At 45.8% G+C, this 22,005-nt stretch overlaps 1 protein-coding gene across 7 annotated transcripts in view; it reads right to left on the minus strand.

Annotated features, from left to right (window-relative positions):
* LSAMP (limbic system associated membrane protein) overlaps positions 1-22,005 on the minus strand; it is a 1,345,674-nt gene that overhangs the window by 151,908 nt on the left and 1,171,761 nt on the right. For all 7 annotated transcript variants that reach the window (XM_075118876.1, XM_075118885.1, XM_075118883.1 and 4 more), the window contains one exon: positions 18,142-18,267. In XM_075118876.1, the coding sequence (XP_074974977.1) occupies positions 18,142-18,267 (126 nt within the window). The remainder of the gene's footprint in view (positions 1-18,141; positions 18,268-22,005) is intronic.

Consider the following 22,005-nt stretch of genomic DNA (forward strand, 5'->3'; position numbering starts at 1 on the left):
CATCTTCCAAACCCTTTGTCCAAGTTACTCCACAGTTCCCAAACTGTACTCTGACCATAGATTAGGAATGTGACGTTTAAGGTATTTTTTGCAAAGTTAGGTCTGTGTGCAGGTGTGGGGAAAATCAGGCTTATAACGAGGAAGAGAGCTTTAATCTTAGCTCTCTAGATACTAATGGCTCAGTATAATACACCAGGAAAATATCAGAGTAGGATGTATCTCATCATATACAACATACATTCCACTAGAGCCAAACCTACATCATATTTAACTATGCCTGACCCATTCCTTAGCAAAGGTCAGCCCTATAGCTTAGGAAGCATGTAGTCAGAAGCACTGATTCATTGCTTAAGGAATTCACAATGGGGTGGTATGCATTTCCTGAAGTGCCTACAAGTCACCCTGCAGTGTAAGGAACACCATGCGGCTCACAGTGCTTGGGGAAACCAGTAGTAACAAAATGATTCTGCATTCCCATGTCCCAAAAGACATTAACTCTCATGCAGACCAACTTATTAATGCAAACATTGGAACTTCTAGGCCAAAAAATATCTGTGAATTATGACAAGCCATAAAAAAGTTAGGAAAATGTCCAAGAAGTGAGATCACTTCATTATTGTTGGACTTTCTTAAAACACCTTCTGGAACATTTCAGTCTCACAACAATTCTCATCTGATACAAATTCACATGTGAATTTTCAAGCAGACCATTTTTGGATTGGCCAGATTAGGGGACATGTTAAAATTGGGTTTATAATGAAAGACATGCATCAACCTTAACTATGGAATAGACAAGTCTCTCTTAAGAATGCATGGATCACTTTACCTTTCGTTAATAACAGTGCATGCATTTGATTTTGATTCTAATGTGAAGGTCAGCCAAACAAAATACCACATGGATACGAACACATGCACACAAGCACGTACACACAGACAAGAACATGCACATATGTGCACAAGAACACATACACAAAACTTGATTCACCAATAAAAGTGGTGAGTTCACTGGGCTGTTATTTCTGTAAGTTTTTGGATGACTGTGGATTTAATTGGGATACGGCTGCGAAGCTGGAAATTACGTCATCCAAAAATTCCAATAGCAAAGTGTTCTGGTGGCTAGCTGAAAACTTCTTTGTTAGGCAGATGATTGCAGGAGGATAGAGAGCAGAAGCAGCAAGAACGCGGACGTGACTGCAGCAGCAAACCAAGTAGTGTCTGGTAGGGCTAGGCACTATTGTTCACAACAAATAATCTGAACATCTCTCTCTCATACACACATACACACACACACACACACACACAAGCTTGTTAAAATATGAATAATGCCATGAGTGGCATAGAGCTCTATCAACCAGTGGCTCACCGTTTTTAAAAGAGTATTTGATTTAAAAAACAAATATATAGAACAAGTGTGGCAAATCAGGATGTGGGGGGTGGGGAAGAGACAGGGAGAATAGGAAGAAATGAACAAAGAAAAGGAGAAATTGGAAAGAAAGCGAGGAGGCGGTCTTGGAGGAGTAACTGGTAGTGCTTTATATTCCAAACACACAGGGAATAAGTGGAGGAAGTAAATGCCTCTGTGATCTCTCAGTTCCAGTAAGAATAACAAGGAGTTTAGCTCAGTAAGTTTCCTAGTACACACCTGGAAAGAAACTCTCTGCAATCCAGGAAACCAAAGAATCCCCAAAGGCGGTGCACAACTCAGAATTACTGTTTTTCTTTCTAAGGTGGTGGTAAAACTTTATCAGGGTAGGGGAAGCACCAAAGAGAAAGTAAAAGACAACTACTTCTGCTGAAAGGCTGCATAGGACTGGCCTCTGTCGTCCCATGTTGCCAGTGCTGCTGTCTCTGGCTCAAGAAAAGCACAAACCTGGAACATCAGAAGTTTAGCAAGTGTGGGCTGGCAGGGCTGTGCAGAAGGTGTTTCTCCATCAATGTGCATTGTACTCTGCTCTGTGTCCCGTGCTATCGATCTATGAACAGGACATCTGGACTAGTGGCGGGGCGGGGGGGGGGGGTGTCCAGGAGTGGAATAGCATGGGGGCTGCAGGTCAGAATCAAGGCATATTGGCTGGGCTGTGTGGGTAATCCAGGTGTGGGAATAGCAGGGGGCTGCAAGTCAGGACTAAGGTGCATTGACTAGGGTTGTTTTTTGGTCTGCCCTGGATGTACTGCTCAGATGTGGATGAGATCTTACATATAAATGTTCTTTGTACTGAAGAACACCCACATTTGGGGGCTATAGGGATCTCAAGTTCTTCAGCATGCACATAAAACAACCTGTGTCTGCTTCTAAAACATTACTGCATTGATTCCTCCTTGAAATACAAAGCAGACAGAGAGATAGCAATCTTCGCACACTCACACCTTATTTTTCATAATTATGCATCTTTAGGGTTTCATAATGACCAATTTAATCACTTTTGCCGTTTATAGGGCTATAACAGCCAATCACGATAATGTGCTTGGTATTTGGTAGGAACCATTTAATGCCCAAGAGCCCTTGTTCTAAGCCACTTGATGCCACTTTAACTTGACAGACAGACTCTTATGACTGCAAATTGCAAAACCTCCTGGATGAGGCTCATTTCTTTAAAACAAACTCTATTCACGGATCCCCAAAGTCTCTGACTGAGGAAATCTTCCAGCTGCACCAGGATATATACAGATCAGCAGAAGTCAATCAGTGTCAGTCTCCAATAGGTATTCCATTATATATTACATAATTTTCTCCTCATATGCCAATTAAAATCTGAGTTTTAGGAAGAACCCATAGAAATACCAGCAGTGCTTCTGTCAGTGCCAAGCCTTCTCTGATCCTGGCCCTTGCTGTAGCCCTTTCTGTTCTCAGGACAGAGATTCGTGAAACAAGTCACTGAGACTGTTGCATACACACACTCAGTCATATTATGTGCTGTACATTTGGGGACGGTATACTGCATTCTTCCGACCAAAGAAAAACTGAATTGCTGCTTTAAATGAAAAAAAAAAAATCGAGGTAGCCTTAACTGTAGAGTTGCAACTAGCATATGGATCACACTTCCTGGGTGAATGAACATACTGAATAAGCTCCCCACAATTCCTGCTGCTGCACAGTTTGCTCCCGTGACGCAGTGAAGTTGAGGGGGGCACTGACTGGGAGTTCAGAGGGAGTGATGTGTTCCACTCAGTGAATGAAATAATACAGAGAACACCACAGTGCTATTTTCCCCTTTATATTTTCCTGGTGCTGGAGGGAAAACAAAAGAGAAAAAAACACATTTTAAAGATGCAGCATTTAAAGAAACAGATTTCCAAGCTCCAGGCTGTTCACTCTCACCAGACAGGAAGGGGGAGGTTGTTCCATGAGTTAAGATTGAAGATTCAAACCAAACCCCTTGCGGGGGTGTATGAGGGGACAGACAGCAACCCTGTGCCAAATTCAGCCCTACTGTACATGGGGTCCAAACACAGGTCTACACCCATTTCCACCAGGCCTGTGTTTGGAGCTTGGAGAAAAGCTCCTTGTTGTGGGAGGCTGACTGGCAGCTGAAGTCTCTACAAGTCATCATCCTGAGCAGCCTCAGGTTTTCCAGCACTTACAGCTCATCTTTTTTTACTCTGTGCCTGTCCGCCTTTTAGAAGTTCTGCTTCCCTCAATTCCTTTCCCAGTGCATGCCCACCCACACACCATCCCCCCGGTGACAGCTGCATGCCAACTTACCAGCCTCCTGTGATCACAGAGCAACAAAGTGTTCGTCACCAGCTCATACTTCAATCAGTTCCTGCTTGCACAGTGATGAAAAGGTGGAGAGCACTATGTATTACTGATTAGCATGCTTGTATGTCTTTTCATCCATAAACTTCAGAGCCTTTTCTAACGGTGGGTCTGCAGCATCATCACTATTTTACAGAGAGGGAAACTGAGGCAGGGGACTGCACTTGCTCAAGGGTCACACAGAGAGTCAGTCGCAGAAACAGACATAAAACCCAGGTCTCCTGATGTCCTACCATAGGGATCACACTTCCTGGATGAATGAACGTACTGAATAAGTGTTAGGCCTCAATGTCATAGTATGACAGACTACAGTTATCATGATATGTGGATACTGCCACACCATACATTACATAGAGGCCTGGCTGGGAAGGGGATGGGGGAAACACATAGGATGGGGAGCTTGTGGGTGATAGAAAACATTCTGATTTTCCTCCCTGCAATACAAGAGCATAAATCCATCCAGCCTTCTTCCTTGCCCCTTAGAGACTACTGAGTCCAGCTCAATTATTTCTGAAGCCACTATGTATTTGACAAACGTAGTCTCCTGCCAGCATATTTTCCAGCTATTACTGGAGCCAGCAGGCATATTGCCATATTGGGTTGATGCAAGGCAGGGAGGAAGGAGGAAACACGGGGGAAGAGAAGCGAGAGAGAGTCCATCTTATTGCATGTGAGAAATGTAAGGCAGTGAGGCTTTAGGGCTGTGTATGAAACTAACACTGCAGCTTCAAGAGAGTGTTTGCTGCAGCACACGGTCCAGGACAGAGCTGTCATCAGCCTTCACTGGGCCCCATGTAGGAGGAAGCTGTGGAAAGAACCAGCTCCTGCTTCAGTGCAGAGAGAGAGAGAGAGAGAGAGACGTGATCAGGCCCTAAGTAGCAAAATGGGGGAGAGGGGAAATCTTCCTTTTAGAAAGTGCCTGGAGAAACTCCTGACTTTTCCTTCTTATTATTGAGGCTCATTTTCCCCTCCCTGCTGCGATGAGAGAGGGAGCAGCCTACTCGCTGCAAGGAAAAGAATGTATATATTAGCTATAGAAAAAATGCAACCTTTCCATTTTCTTTTTAAGGGAGAACTCTGAAACGTGCTTACGCTGGAAATGTTAAACATGGAGGGTCATGAATTCTCTCTCCTTAATGCACCCATCACCTCTTTGCATCTCAGGAGTCGCAAGAACAAGGGTGTTTTAAAACCTGAATAATGAGCCCAGGCCATAAACATGCCATCACCAGTGGGGATTGTAACATCCAGGTACTGAGAAGACTGAACTCAGGACCTAAAAACACAATCACTCCCACAGAGTTAAAGGAGTAGCTCCTTTTACTGTGAGTATATAGCAGGCTGTTATAGTTGCTGAGGCTGGTCACTGCAGGGAGACAAATTACATTCACCTAGCCAGTGTATTCTCACTGGTTATATCATCCACAGGCAACTCACTGTAGATGAACTGATCACTCTCTGTAACTCAGCAGTTCTCAACCTCTGGGGTGAGATCCACAAGGGGACTGCCGCCAACAGTTGTTTGGGGAGGAGTCCCATTTGGTGTGCAGGAGCCTGCACAGGGGCAAGCAGATGAAAACCAGACAGGCCTCTCTAGCTTACCAAACAGAGTGCGGCAATGTGAGGCATGGTGACAGGCAATTGTCCTCTTAGTTATCCCAATTCAAATCCACTGATGCCAATGGGTGTGTAAGGGTGGGAACGGAGGAGAATGTGGTCAGATGCGGTGCATTAAGCTGTCGCTGGGATCCCACTAAGCTGTTGTGTGGTATTTCCTTTCCCTGTCGTTGAGGATTATGAAAGATTTTGATCTCTCTCTCTCACCCTCTGATTGGTTGTTTTGGGATCTTCATAAACTAGTGAATAGAAAAAGCTCAAGTGATGTTCAATATCAGCCTAGAGTTCTATAGCCTTTTCATCCCAAACTGCTCTACACAATAGTCACATTACCACTGGACTGCAGCCACCTCTGGGGGTGGAGAGCAGCAGACTGCACAACCGTGCTAAAGGTGGGACATTATGACCAGAGAACTTAGGGGAAACACTAGTCCTATTAAATATCCCATGGTCCTTTTCAAATATGTGCAGAGCAGCTTAATTTGTAAGTCTCACATAAAAGGACCCTCACACAGGTTAGCAGAGAATGGACAGACCACTAAGTAAAGACACCACAGCTCCCCAGCAAAGGCAAGCAAAATCATCGGAGCTATTGAATGGCAAATGATTAACCAGAAACTGATGGGCAAACTTACCCTGGCTGTAACACATTCCCCGGGATAGAGTTGAAGCAGAGAAGAATGTGGCCTATTTCCTGTGTTACCCTAACAGCCGGAAGACTTGCACCGCCAAGAAAGCCCCATTCCCTCTCTGCCACTGAGGCAGAAGAGAGAAATCAAAGCTGCTAAGATGATAAATATGTCATGCATCAGCAGTGTTTGCGCTGGATCAGTAGTCCAGGCAGTGGGACCGGATGGGGAATGGTTACAATACGAGTGATCTGTGAGCAGCACGTGTGTGTCTGAGCACGGATGGAAGAAATCAAAGTCCTCTTCTGTGTGTGTGGAGAGAGCACGGTCTCAGGATCTAGTTTAACACAGAGGAGAAAGGGTGATGATATTTTCCTGCTCCCAGGCCATGCAGAAAAAGGAGAGAATTCTTATAAGTAAAAAAAGGGGGTAGAGGTTGGGACACCAGGAAGAGAATAAAGAGGCTGACAGCTTTTGATGTCTTCTGAGAAGCCTTGGAACATTTCAGACTTTGGCTTGCATCCCAGCCTCTCTGTGAGCTGGTGTCCATTTTCACACTGTTGGGGAAAATGAAGACAGGCCGAAGAAATTTCACAAGACTCTTAAAAACAAACCAACAGTGACTGCAGAAGGCCTGGAGGGGTGGGTGGGTGGGTGGGGGGGGTGTTGGGGAAATCTCTGTGAAGAAGAGGCCATAATCCTGGCAAATATTCTCGTTGAGGGGAAAGTAGAACAAAATGAGGGTTAAAATGATCAGTCTTCCCCCAAGCCTCCTAAAAATCGGGGGTCAGCCCAATACGTTTAAGTTCTACACTCCCTGTTTGTGCAAAGGCAAGGAAGGGAGGTGGAGTGGAGAACTGGAGGAGCTGGCGCAGCAACAAGAAACAAAACCCCAGATGTGTACCCAATACTTTTCCTCCTCAAGATTTTGTTCCTGGGGGTTTGAGAATGCAGCAGAGACAGAGACTAAATCCAAATGGATTTAGATAACCAGAAAATCCTCTTTTCACTCACCGTCACCTAGTATTTATGGCTTTTGATGGTCCATGCTAGGGGTTTGCTGGTTATCTTCTTGTGGCAGGCCCTGGTTTTTCCTTTGGGTGTCCTGTGCAGCACCAAGCATGTTGATGGGTCTTTAGATATAAAGAACAATAATGGGAGAAAATGCTGGACAAGTGCTTGAGAGACCCCTACATGGGCCAGACAGCCACCTTCAATCTTGCTCCTTCCCAGAACGTCCTGGTTCCTTGCTACTGGGAGTTGTGCTGAAAAGGGACCTGTACACACTTCACATATCCGGAACAGCTGGGATGTTGGATACTATGCCTTCCACGTTAGGAATTATCCTGATCTCCAACAGTTAAGCACTGAAGCATGAAGCTTAATATCCCTTCCAATACTTTTATCATAAATTATAACTCTGGATAGTCTTATTATCCATAGAAGTGTCCAATCCCTTTCTGAATCCTGATAAGTTCTTGGCTTGAGTGATTTCTTGCGGCAGTGACTTCCACAGTCTACTTCCATGTTAAAGGAAGAGTATTATATAATACTCCTTCGCTATTACATATAGTGCTGGGACATAGAGCTACTTCCTACCCTCTCAAAACATGAGTGTGACTGCTTTAAGATTCAGTGAGATTTGCTCATTCCCTATGTGGAGAGAATCAGTCCAGTATGTTTAATAGGCCTTCTCATTCCTCTTTGTTTCTACCACTAAATGGAATGGGGTTTTGCAAAAATGTTGCTTCTATTCTGTTCTATTCAGCTTCTTATAACACACTCATCACCAGAGTATCCTAGCTCCTGTTTTGAGCCATATTGCCTAATTTTAGATACAGCCTGGTGGTCAGAGAGATCTGAGAGGAGTTGTGGTGTTCTTTTCAGAGTCGTATCACCAGTCTACATAGTGGTCATGAAGGGTGGACAGAGAATGAAGATACTTGGAGATTTAATGCAGAACTAGGCAGGAGATCATGCACTCCGACTACATTTTAGGCTTGGTCTACACTTAAAAGGTACATAGGCATAGCTACATTAGTAAGAGGTGTGAAAAAAACCCATACCCCCGATGGACATAGCTATGCCAACAAAAACCCCCACATAGATACGGCTATACTGACAGAAGAGGGCTTGTGTTGACATAGTTACCAGCGTTTGAGGAGGTGGTATTCCTACACTGTCAGAAAAAACTCTTCTGTTGGTGTTGGCTGCATTCTGCCTAGGCAGCTATGCCGGCATAGCTCGGAGACATAGCTGTGTCATCATAGGCTCTGTAGTGTAGACATAACCGCAGAATTGAGCTGTTTGCAATGGAACTGGTTTGGCAGAAGTCTTTCATGCTGAACGGGTTTAAGGATCGATGCAGATTTGCCCAATTGCCATACCAGTGCTGTTTAAAACCATATGAAGTTGCAGTGCCCTATAGGTACCTCTACCACAGTTCCAGCCGCAGCACCAAGCAGCAGCACACTCTGGGAGAGTTCAGAAGGCAACTGATGCATTGTGGGATAGCAGTGGAAGGACTAGTTGAACCATTTCAGCTAGCCTGCCTCCATACTGACATTAAACAGATTCAGACTGAAGTGGTTCTTAGGCCTACTTTCTAGGGGTAAAATCACTTATTAAAATGGTAAATATTTCTAGTGCAAACAACGCTTTACTGTCCTCAAGATCACCAAAAAAATGTTCTTAAATCAACCAAGCATTTAATATACCTTTGAATAAGATGGAGGGAGAATTTAGATTGCATATCTCTAGATAGTAATAAGAAAGCTTTTTCATGTTCAGGTTTTAAAGTCCCTGAGACTGGAGATCAGGGTGGCATTAAACAGCTCAGCAGGTGGAGTGGAATGGGTAGGGAGAGGGAGGAAGGAGCGATTCATTAGCTTGAACAAACCCAAGTACAGAAAAATACACAGTACAATCAGTGTGTTCTCAAACAAAGGTGCCACTTGCATTCTGCCAGTAACTAAGTTACTGGGTTCTTTTCTTGACCATGCACAGAGAGGTTGGATCACAGGTCATAGGGCATGATCTGAGTGGAGCTGCTTCAGAGAGGATAGACTGTAATCTAGCGTCACTGACCAAGGCTGGGTGTGCTGTCTGATACAGGCCTTATAGCCTCTTATTACCACATCTGAATGGCAGTGTGTCAGATGGTACAAGGAAGGCCTTGGCATTACTGGCCATGCCTGGGTAGTGGCAAGATAACAGGTGTTAGATAGGTTTGCATCTCATGAGAAAAGAGGCGTACTTTTAAAAAAAATGTCAAGGGCATGACAACATGCAACATAACCCACATTAATCTCCCCAAACTGTGTCACAGGGAAGAGCAGCTGGGACTTTGCCTCTTGTGGAGATGAGAGAGCCAGGATATCCCCAGTGAAAGATTTCCTGCAGTGACAATTGATAAATGTATCCACTCTATATAGCTAGTCATAGATACTTATCCCCACTCTAGGTAAATGAAGCACAATTTCCTGCCAAGTCCAATTCAGGTGGTTCCCAGCATATTACCATGGGTTAACTTTACAAGCCAAGATGCCAGGTGATCTACTGTAGGGCAGGCTTAACACCTCCAGGCAAGAGAGATATCAATAAAATGGTAGGGAAGAGGAACGTGGTAATGGAATTAGAACTTAGGTCCCAAAAATTCCCAGGTGAAAGCTTTGCCATCCAAGATAAAGGAATAACTCCATTAGTTCCAACGGATAGACAATGACTATTAAACTCTCCATAACTGGATAGCAAGGATGTTTTGGCTTTACAGTGCACTAGCCTGAAGAATAAAAAGGAAAATGGTTCTGCTGGAGAACTGGGGTTACTTTCTCTCCATCTATGTGACACTTTCTGAGGTACCCAGGATTCTGAGGCCCGACGCTAGCACATGCCGTTAGCATGAGAAGACCTTGTCTGTGCCTGCCCTGGATCAGCTCCTCAACTCCACTGGCCACGGCCAACACGAACACTCCCCTCTAGGCCTTGCAGACCCTTCTGTCTCTCTACAGGTGAGCAATAGACACACTCCAACCTCCAAGGTCTCTGAGGGTCTTCCTGGAGCACCTAGAAACTGTTCCACAGATACGCTGATTCCAAAGAACCAGAACCACTCATCTTACCAGTTTCACCTCAAATCACTACTCTGTTTAAATCATACCACTTAGACACTTCCCACAGAACAGCTTTTAGGATCTATGGATGCTACACGTCTACTTCATCCAGTGCACTAAATGCCCCAACAACTACTAGGTGGCTGAAACCAGCTAATCACCATGCTCTCAAATGAACTTTCACAGGAAAATGATAAAAAGACAAAAAACACCCAATCACCTGTGAGTGAACACTGTTCAAAGTGATCGCTCTATAGCTGACCCCTCAGTCCTCATCTTCAAAGGAAACCTACACAACACCTTAAAAAGACAAGCCTGGGCGCCTAAATTCATTACTCTGCTAGACACTAAAATTCATGGAATGAACAGAGACACTGGACATATGGCTTATCACAACAATCTGTTACCCACTATCCCACTCTTTTGTCCTAGGACTGTAGAGGTGTTAACAGGCCACTCTACTTTGAATGGTGCCTTAGAATATGTGCTAAACAATCTGTTCCACCTTGCATTTAGCTGTGACACTGAGTACCTTTCCCAGACCTCCACCTCGAAAGCTTGTCTCTCTCATCAACAGAAGTTGGTCCAATAAAATATATTATTTCACTCACTTTGTCTCTCAGCACTTAGATATGTTTATAGTGAAAACAAGTATACATTTATTTAACAAAGTACAGAGATTTGAGTGACAGCAAGTAGTAGTATTGTTAACAAATAGTTACATCTAAAATATATTCATAAAACATGCAGTCTAGAACCTAGACTTACTTTACTAGATACCTTCATGTCTTATACAGCAACGCTCACCCAAAGTCCTTTCAGCATTTTCCAGCCAGGCTTGGCTTTGATTTTCCACTCATGAGACAAATCACACTGCCAGCTTGCCTCCTCAGTGAAAGATCCAGCGGATACCTCTGCACTCCCAGATATATCCCAACAACCCACTGTCTTTATTCAAACAGGATTCCTCCTGTTTGTTTTTTCCCGTATACTCCTTTCTTGGAGATTTTGCAGTCTCTTGGTTAGCCTGTGGCTCAGTATGCAAGTAGGGATACACTGTGGAGTATACAATATGCCATACCGAAATGGCCAGATAGGGAGATAAAAGTGTTTGTTACTCCCTACCTAAAAGAAACCTGTTTGAAGCATGTCACCTCTTGATGACCTGCCTTTATTTCAAGGCTTTAGAAACATAATTTCTAGTATAGATGCATAAGATCTCAAATATTATCCTTACATACGTTTCACGATTATGTTGACCAGAAGGCTACTGGCTCTTAGTATAAACTTTACATGCCACCCTTGGGTGAACTACTGTGTGCATATCTGACCCAGGGGATCCCTGTAAAACCCTAGACATCCCGCAAGTGCTTTCTGCCAGTTGGCATTCAGAGGTCCCTGGGTCACAAACTACTCATTCAAAATCCATCTCTGTGCCACCCTGACAGCAATGAAGAATGAATTGGGAGCTGATGACATCCCAAGGAATGACATTTCAGTTTTCATTACCAGAGTACCACCAAGAATTAAAGCTGATTTGCATTGATATTTGCCATCTGAATTATTAAAGGATTCTTTTTCCCTTGCTTCAAATGATACAGGCAACAGCAAGTCACAATTTAGCAATCTCATGGGGGAGGAAAAGGAGCTTCCTACAGGCAGCTTCTGGGCTTGGAAACTTGTAGCTGATGTGAGAAAAATGTCTGATTTTTCTCCACACCAAGGATGGGAGGGGGAGCGAAGGCAAAGAATAAAATGTTTTTTTAATCAAGAATTTTACTTCCCGCATGCACCCATCTATCTTTCTGTGCATGGTAGTTCTAGAGAGTCCATCCCCATGGAATCCAAGCATCATGAGAAGCGTCCCTGTATTCCACTGCACGAGCAGTGGTCCATCTTTTCCTATCACTTGAATTCTTCTCTTCCACTTTCCAGCTGGCAAGAAATAATTCCATTCTTCCAGTACTAACTCAGGTGATTAGCCAAAAAGTGTGCAATGGATAAACTGAATGAAAGAAGAGAGAAATAAGCCAGCCACACCTTTCGGTTAGTGTACAAAACAAAAAGGTAATTCTGCTCCCTGAGATTTTTTTAAATCTCTCTATCTGTCCATTAGCCCTCATATGTAGGCGTGATGACCAGGGAATGAATTCCTTTTGCTCTGCAATCATGTGTTACACCATCCAGCCATATTCTACAGCACTCATTTCAATTGGCTCACTAATGTATCTTCTCCGCTAGAACTGCGTCTAACATTCCAAGCCTATGGGCCTCAAATAGCTCCTGTTTAGAAAGAAAAAATAAAAGAGAACCCTCCAGAGAAATGTGGATAAAGTGAAAGGAGAGAATGAAACCTCCACTGGTCTGAGTGGGTTATACCCAGGGACAGTATTAAGGATCGACTTGCCATTGCTAGAAACAGTAGCATTACCCCATGCAGAGCTGCCTTTCCAGTGATTATCCAAAACCGATTTCTAGGTCTGGCATGTTGTGAGATACAATATCCTAAAATTATGACACTTTGGTTCCTAGGAAAACTAATTTAGATTTTTTTTTTTGAGATTTCTGTATGTGCTAATACTAACATTTCTGTCACCAGGAGGCCTGCATGCTGATATGCATCAGGCAGCCTGGTGACCCAGCCACGAACATGTGAAAAATAGATCAGGACTTTTCAACCAGTGGGTCACCTCCAACCATCTGAGAAAGTAGCAACCCCCGCACCATTGATAGGGCCCTGGGGGAACCCAGGCAAGGAAGAAAGCAGCAACTGGTTCTCTTGCCTCCTACTGCCTGGGCTTCACCCCTGGTCTGCCCAGAGGCTGTTTCTAGGTCTCAGTTTCTGCATAGTGCACTCCTGTAGGGGAGGAACAGCATCATTCCAAAGTGCTGTGGAACTGGCCTGGAAGCAGCCCTTCTACCACCTCAGAATTGAACACTGTGTGGATGAGGAGGAGGGAAGAAGGGAGACTCCCCCACTCTACTAACCACCCACCCAGAAGCTCAGCTCAGAACCCTCAGAAGCCAGCAGCAAGACCACCATTCAGCCACCATCACTGCATCAAACCCCTACACCAGCCTCAGTATCCCTAACTCCTGCAGGCCCAGCAGGGCCCCGCCCTGCATCTCCCACCTAGCACCCAAAGCCATGCCAGGTTTCTTGCCAGTCCCCTGACCTACCTCACAGTCTTGGTTATAGAAAGAAACCTGGGATGGTCATCCAGGGTTGATAACAGTTGTGATGTGGTTCAGTCACACAGAGACCCCCTTGGGACTGTCACCCAACATGCTGAATTTACCTCTGAGCTTGTTTTCCCTGCCATCTTGGGACTCCAGAACCCTTCCTTGTTGAGCCAGACATGCTAGCCTGCTGCAACACAGACGCACGTCTGGTCCATGCCCCAAAACTGCAGACTTTAACCAAAAACTGCTCAGCAGGTCACCTGTCTCCAGCACCCAGATCCCAATGGGATCCAAACCCCAAATAAATCCGTTTCACTCTGTATAAAGCGTATACAGGGTAAACTCATAAATTGTCCGCCCTTTATAACACTGATAGAGAGATATGCACAGCTGTTTGCTCCCCCAGGTATTAATCACTTACTCTGGGTTCAATAATAAACAAAAGTGATTTTATTAAGTATAAACAAATAGGATTTAAGTGGTTTCAAATAATAATGGACAGAACAAAGTAAGTTACCAAGCACAATAAAACAAAACACACAAGTCTAAGCCTAATACATTAAGAAACTGTTGACAGGTAAATCTCACCCTCAGATGTTCCAATAAGCTTCTTTCACAGACTATACTCCTTCCAAGTCTGGGCCCAATTCTTTCCCCAGTACAGTCCTTGTTAGTTCCAGCAGCCATCTTAGCTGAAAAGCAGGGGCTTTCTCATGACTGAGACTCCCTTCGTCCTGCTCCACCCCCTTTTATAGCTTTAGCATAAGGCAGAAGGGGTGGGTGTGTGACATGGTCACATGTCACTGTAAGACCTCATTCTTCATTACCCATGTCAGTACACAGGAAGGCTTGCAGGTAAATAAACCCATTCACAACCAATTGTCCTAGTCAATGGGAACCATCAAGATCCTAAGCCACCATTAATGGCCCACACTTTGCATAATTACAATAGGATCTCAGAGTTATACTTCATATTCCTATTTTCTAATACAAGAATGATACATTCATACAGATAGGATTATAAGCTTTGTAATGACACCTTACTATGACTATAAAGCATATTCCAGTTACCTTATATTCACACTCATAAGCGTATTTCCATAAATCATTATGGAGTGCAACGTCACAATGGTTTTTCCATAGGTCCAATTATACAAGGCTCAGAGGAACAGAAACATACGTATCCTAAACCATTTTGGAAACCACTTAAAGTTATCTAAGGTAGCTTTTTGATGTTTAATATTATGGTGATTTTAGGACCAAATGCATTATACTCTTGGAAATGGGAGATTCCCAGATCCTTTCTGGTGGGACAAGACACATGTTTCTAAGTGGGATAGGTCCAGAATAGATTTAGGATTGTCAATTAATTACATTAACGATAAATTATGTTTGCATTGAAGCCTAGGTTCCTCAGTACTAAAACAGGCCCTATTGTGCTAGGTGCTGTACAAAACATACAAATTAAAGATGAACCCCCGCCCTGAAGAAATTATAATGTAACTATAAGACATGAGACAACAGATGGATATTAATAGGAGATCACACACAAAGCCCCACACACCCAATGAGACAATACTGGTCAGTGTGACAGACAGTGATTTCAGCAGACCAATCATTGCTGAGGTTGTTTGTAGGCATTATGGCAGAGGAAAGGTTTAAAGGAGGGATCTGAAGGAGGGCAATGGAGGTGGCTTTGCAGATGGTTTACAGGTAGCTCCTTCCATGCAGAGGGGACAGCATAGGAGAAAGCATGAAGCTGCACGCTGTAAAATTTAACAAATGGGCCATGAAAACTGGCACCTTTGGGAGAATGGATCAACATCTGGAGAGCACATAAGAGAACCAGTAGGAGGGGGATAGATCATGAATGATCTCAAAGGTGACAAAACACAGTGTGTTTAAAGTGGTTGAGAAGTGGGAGCCAGTAGAGGGACACCAAGAGAGAGGTGAGGTGACAAGCAATGAGCCAGAAAAACAGTCTTTGCAGTTGTGCTCTGAATGGATAGAGGTGGGGCAAGATGTGATTGGTCTAGGCTGCAGAGGAAGAAGTTGCACTAGTTGAGACAGGTGATGAGGGCCTGGATGAGAGTCCAGGCAACATGGACTGCCCCTCCTGCATCTCAGAATGATGCAATTCCACATTTGTTTAAAAAAAAAAAAGGCAGGGGGTGGGGGAGGGGACCTTTTCCTGGCTAGCCTTGGTGTTGTTTTAATGGCCACTCTTTGAAAGCCCCAAAATTGGCTTGGCATATTAGAAGTAATCCCGATGTGGATCAATCAGTGGGCAAAGTACGGGTGAGGCAGATAAAGGGGCATGCCATGTGCAATTTATTGTATGGCTCTGCAATCGATCACATGCATATAGCAACCATCCATCTACAGCAGGGGTGGGCAAACTTTTTGGCCTGAGGGTCACATCGGTGTTGCAAAACTGTATGGAGGGCCGGGTAGGGAAAGCTGTGCCTTCTCAAACATCCTGGCCCCCGCCCGCTCCCACTTCCCGCCCCCCGACTGTCCCTCCTCAGAACCCCTAACCCATCCAACCGCCCTGCTCCCTGTCCCCTTACTGCCCCGACCCGTATCCACACCCCCACAGGCCCCTTGGGACTCCCACGCCTATACAACACCCCCTGTTCCCCGACTTCCCTGCCAGAACCTCCACCCCATCCAACCACCCCCTGCTCCCTGTCCCCTGACTGCCCCCGGGACCCCCTGATCTCTATCCACACCCCCGTCCCTAACTGTCCCCCGGGATCACACCCCCATCCACCATCCAACCGCCCCCTGCTCCCTGTCCCCTGACTGCCCCGACCCCTATCCACAACCCTGCCCCCAGACAGGCCCCCTGGGACTCTCCTGCCTATCCAACTGCCCCCTGCCTGCCCCATGGGACCCTCTGCACCTTATCCAACTCCCCCGCCACCCCCTTACCATGCTGCTCAGAGAGGCAGGAGCTCGCAGCCGCAGCACCTGCACTGCCCAGCAGGAGCGGCAGCCCAGAGCACTGGCGGCATGGTGCACTGAGGCTGTGGGGGAGAGGCGGCAGACTAGCCTCCCTGACTGGGAGCTCAGGGGCTGGGCAGGACGGGCCCACGGACCGTAGTTTGCCCACCTCTGATCTACAGTCTCTAGTTATCAAAAATGCCTATTACTGTAGGATCTGAACACTGACATAGGTGGTATCTCTCAAATCTGGAACTCTTGTATTAAATCTTCATGGAAACTAATATCCATGTATTAACTGAAACAATGCTAAAAAACGCTCGGCGCATGACAAGGAAATGTCTCCCACTTGAATACGAAGAGAAAGAATTAGAGGTGAAGACTGAAATTCTGATACAGCAAGGAGATCAATAAGAAATGCATCTTATAGCAAAACTGCCCCTGGAGAGTAAGCGGATTGTAAATATACAACTTAATTAAAGAAAAAAATAGGTCATTTTCCTACACCTCAGTGGCACATGCACACTCAACATTGACAATAACAGAAGAGAAGAATCAGGCACTTGATGACACAACAAAGAAATCACTCTCTCTCCCGGTCTCTGTTCTCACCTCCGTCTCTTCCTGGCAGTGTTTTTACTCTCTCTCCTTCCATTTATGCTAGAGATAGGCCAAAACCACAAAATAAAGGTCTGGATTTCAGATGTCCCAAAGCTGTTCAGAGTGGGAGTATTCTGATTTGGCTCATGGGGGCAAGACAGGAAACGTGGAGTAGAATCTAAACTCCCCCCAAATTTGGAGTGGGGAGAAGGGGTGTGCTGGATGCAGCATTCGGATTGAGTCCCATCTCTAATTCCATCGAGTTCTCTCTCTCCCCATCTCTTTTTCTCCTCCTTCCCTGACTCTCTCCCTCTCTGGTTGCTGACTAGGATGACGATTAGTTTCACAGTCTCTTGCACTTGAAGAAAGTTTCTGCTCTGGCAGCCTGGAGCCTTCCACAGTAAACAAACAATACCTTGTTGTAAATCCCATATTCAAGGCCTGATCCTGCTCCCATGGGAGTTTTCCCCATTGACTTGAATAGAACCAGGAGCTAGCTATAAATGAGAGCAGAGGAGGAGAACATCTCCCCTCAAAGAAAAGCATTGGGAGGGATGAAGAAGAGGCACATGTGTCCTGTTCTCTTCCCTCTGATAAATCTTGAAGGGATGAATACTCAGGAGACTCCCTGCTTCCCTAGCTGTCTTCCCCATGGGGGTCAGTGGGGCTAATGACAGGAATGTTTGCTCTCCAAGGCTGCCAATTGCTGCAATAGCAAAGGAGCAATTAATAATGGAGCAGAGCTGGCTGATTTCTTCCTTGCTCTGTGCCTTACTGGGTCCTCCTTTTCCGCCATCTTATCCTTTAGGGGGTGCACAGCTGCTGTCTACAAAGCTGAAAGTAGCATATGACGACTCATGTCACCACATGCCTCCTCTTTGATGCAAAAGGATTGGAAGCCAATTTGGTGGTTTTCAAAGGGTCCTACTGGACTTCTTATTAGATGAGTAAGATCTCCCCCTCCCTCTCTGCAATTAGTGGATGTGGTCCCTTTGCCCCTGCAGTCTGCCTTGTTGGTACCAGAAATTACAGCAGCTACATGAAGAGAACAGCTAAGATGCAAACAGAGGGTCAAGCATATACAGCTCCTAATGGAGACCATTTAAAAGGTTCCCTAAGACAAACTATTATGTCCTGTACAGCCTAACGAACAAAATACCCCCCCATGCATTTAAAGTGTTCCTTGGCATTGCTCATCACATGGACTTATCACTCTTTGTAGCTGCCAAACTCACTATTGAAACCTCCTCTGGTCACCAGCACAGTGTATGCATAAGAGCTATGCAGTGTGACTTACCTGTCGGGGTGAGGTGTCTCCAGGTGATGACAGGCTCGGGGCGTCCATTTGCCATGCACACCAGGGTCACGTTGCTGCCCTCATTCACAGTGACATCCGAGGAGATATTGGAGATCTTTGGTGGAACTGTGAAGACAAAAGAATGATGGAGCAGGTTACCCAGAGTTCTGAGGCCCCATGAGCCTGACACACCCAGAGTCAGCCATTGAACCTGCTCACAGATAGAATTAATTACTACTATGACTACTATTTGTTAAGCTCCACCACTGCCGAAAACATAGAGGAAGTTCTAGTCTTGGCCTCAAGAAGCTTGCAGTCTAAATAGAGATGCAAAACAATTCAGGCACAGAATTCTCTAGATGATCCAGAGGATGTTTCTACCTGACAGCAGAGGCCCGACCTGAGTGACCACCTTGAGGTACTGACAAAAAAAATCATCAGTTGCTTACTGGAGGTAAGGCCTCCACTGATGCTGAAGCAGAATTGTGCTCAGTCAGTTTACGGATATTTATTTGGGAGTTACTGTAAGGCAGGAAATTGCTCATGGAGAAGAGTCTCTGGCTCATGGGCCTTTTAATGTTTGCTTGCTACGTGCATGCCAGCATTTCTCACTTACAGAAGGTGTGTGATCACTTGGGGGCTTCCTGGAGTTGGTGTGTTTAAAGAAGGGATTTGAAGGAAGGAAGGGTTGGCCACTTGGAGCACCAGAGAGAGGTCCAGGGGTAAGCAATGACATGGAAGGATATAGGGAACGGTTGTGTAGGGAGGCTTGGGCAGAGAGAAAGGAGCAAGGGAGAGAAAGGGGGAAGTGGAATGGAGATATAGGCAAGGCCAGAGGAAAGTCAGCTGGGCTGAATGCCCTTAAGAAGCAGTTTGCATTGACTAAGGCTACTGCCTTACACAATTCCTTGAATGCCAAGGGGATAAATTCAGTAATGATGTAAATAGTGTTGTTGGGGAGTTAAACAGCAGATGCAAGCCATAAAGCAGCATAGCATGCGTGGATGTGGCATTCAGCAAGTGTGCCAAATGAGCACAACTTTTACACACTGGGAGGATGGAAGGGGGATATAGAATTGGAAGAGTAACCAGCAAAAAACAAAGGGAGTAAGGCTGGGGAGAGGAATGTTTAATAATACACCCTCCTGTTAGCTGCTTCCTGACTACTCAGCTATAAGAATGATCCCCCGGGGATATCACTGCTCCGAATATCTGCCTATGGCAATCACATTGTGTTGCAGTGCAGTGCAAGCGTCTAGCATTCTGATCACAGGCTATTATCATGCTGGTGTTGCTTTATGTTTGGTAAGGGTTGGGTACTCACAGAACTTGCAAGCAACTTGCGTGACTGAACTGGGGAAGCACTAAAGTGTAAGTAGGTGCCACAACTGTCACAGTACTTCAATCTCATTTCCACATTCAAAACAGCCCAGCTGGGTCCTTCTACAGTTCTGATGGCCCATCTAGCTGGCTTCTGCAGAGCCAGGCCTAGAGGCACTGTGCAAACTTCCTAACTCACACTGGGCACAGGCCAAGGCTATGTAGTAGCTATTATTACATCTCCTGAGCAAAGACAAAGGCATCCTGCTGAACACGCACTGTTTTGTTGGCAATGTAAACAATTGCTCACCATAGGTTGAGCTTGCAGCTTGCCATACTTGTTTCATTTGTGATCTAAGTGGCCAGATTTTAACCCAATACAACTAACTAGCTCCTCCAGTTCTTAACTATCTAAAGCAAACTCTGTTGTGGAGTGTTGCAGCTGGTGATATTATTTCTGTAGCATGTTTCATCCAGAAATATCCCAATAGGCTTCACAATGAATATTCACCCAATCTGGAGTGAAGGGCAGCAGCCAGAACATAGGGCAATGCACCACACTGTGGGGATAAGGAGAAAGGAAATGTTGGTTAAGGATACTGGAATAAACCCTTGTCTCACAAAAAGTACCATGCAATCTTTAATATCCAGAAGAGTGGACAAGACTTTCCTTTGAGGATCCTTAAAATCCTCCATAGAGGTAACATTTGGTCTATTGTGGGAATTCTAAGGGTTGAGCTGACTTCACTAGGATTTGAACTTGTGTCTCCAAGTACCTGAAGGTTAGGCCACTACGTCTTCCCCTGAGGCAGTACAGATTGTTCAAGTCTCCTTTCTCACATTAATGTCTCACATCCATGCTTCAAGCTTAGGGGATGCAGGGGAGCTCAGTAAAAAGATTGTTCTTGTCCCCACCCCTCTCATTCTCAGCTTTAGAATGTATATGGGGAATGAAACAAGATCCTTTTCTGCTTTGTTTACCACAGAGTAAACAGACCGATGCTCCGTTCCCCCGGCCAAGTTGGTTGACGGCCCTTTGGAGGCAGAGATGCCCATACAAATTGACTGGGAGGAAGAAAGGCTGCCCACCTGTTCCACCACATTCTTAGGAATGTCCTTAACATCCATGATTGTCCAGAATTACCACTGTCTTCGCTCTCTAGCCCCAACTTCATGGCCAGTGTTTCAGAGTCAAGGTGAAAAGTGGAGAGCACAGGGCTGCTATGTGTACAACTCCCAGTAGAGCTTGGCTGAGTGGCTGAATTTCATCTGCCATTTTGTTGCCCAGTGTTGATAAATGCAAAGTAATACACATTGGAAAACATAATCCCAACTGTACATACTGTGACAGGGTCAGGCCAGATGGCTACAGGACAGTGATTTTTTTATTTGCATAACACACTTACAAAGTAAAAACAGCAGCATATGCAATGTGTAACACAGCAACCAATCACAATTGTTTTCTCATTAGCTTCAGGGGAGGGAAATGTTCAAGCTTGCCTGGGCCCAGAGCGGGGGGCTTCCTCGACTCTCGTGGTCTTCCATCCCTTCGAGTTACCTGGCGCCACGCCCGAGTGTCACCAACAATTCCTTCCTCTGAAAGCACCCAACAAGAGGGGCAGGCTGTGGGGTGGACAATCCGGGGGGGGGTGAGGGGGGGACACGTGCACCCACGTGTGAAAGGACCCCTCTAAGGTGGTGGTGTCCGGAGCAGCAATGCCTGGGGCTGGGGTCCCTTACTCTCTCGTCCAATCAAAGGGTCAGACAAAAGGACGCGGACGGGGACACGTACCAGAGAACCTCGGACAGCGCCCACCGCTCCTCAAAAGTATCAAGGGAGTGGGCGGACGCTGCCCAGAGGAACTCAGCCCGGATACGTGAACAGACCGAGGATCGAAAAATGGCCCCACAGTCAGAGGAAACTCCATCGGCCATCCCCCTCTCTCTGGTTTTATAGATGGCCGTTTTAGCCAGGGCCAGGAGGAGGTTAACTAGGAGATCCCGTGACTTTGTGAGGCCACGGATGGGGAGTGCATAAATAAAAAGGTGAGGGGAAAAATGCAACCAAAAACGTAATAGGAGATTTGTGAGGAGCTGGAGCAGGGGCTGCAGCCTGGCACACTCCAAATATACATCCGCCAGGGTTTCCCTCACACCACAAAAGGGACAAGTATCTGGGACAGGGGTGAACCGCGCCAAGTACGTGCCCGTGCTCACAGCTCCATGAAGGAGCTGCCAACTGATGTCCCCGACGGGCCTCGGAACCAAGGTGGAATATAGGCTGGCCCACCGGGGCTGCTCACCCTCCAAAGATGGCAGAAGATCTCGCCACTTTGTGTCAGGGAGGGACACTAGAGTGAGGACGTGAAGGGTGTGGAGCACGAGCGTGTATAGATGTTTCCTTGTTGCGGTTTGGAAGCGTACCGGCTGCAGTTCATGCAGCTGGCTCGCAGTGAAGGGGTGAGAGAGTCTGCGGGGCAGGGGTCCAATTAAAAAGTCCGGCGGGCCTCGGGTAGAGGGTGGGTGGGGCGTGCCCTCGAGCAG

Source organism: Caretta caretta, chromosome 1 (assembly GCF_965140235.1).
Source record: "Caretta caretta isolate rCarCar2 chromosome 1, rCarCar1.hap1, whole genome shotgun sequence".
NCBI classification, from domain to species: Eukaryota; Metazoa; Chordata; order Testudines; family Cheloniidae; genus Caretta; species Caretta caretta.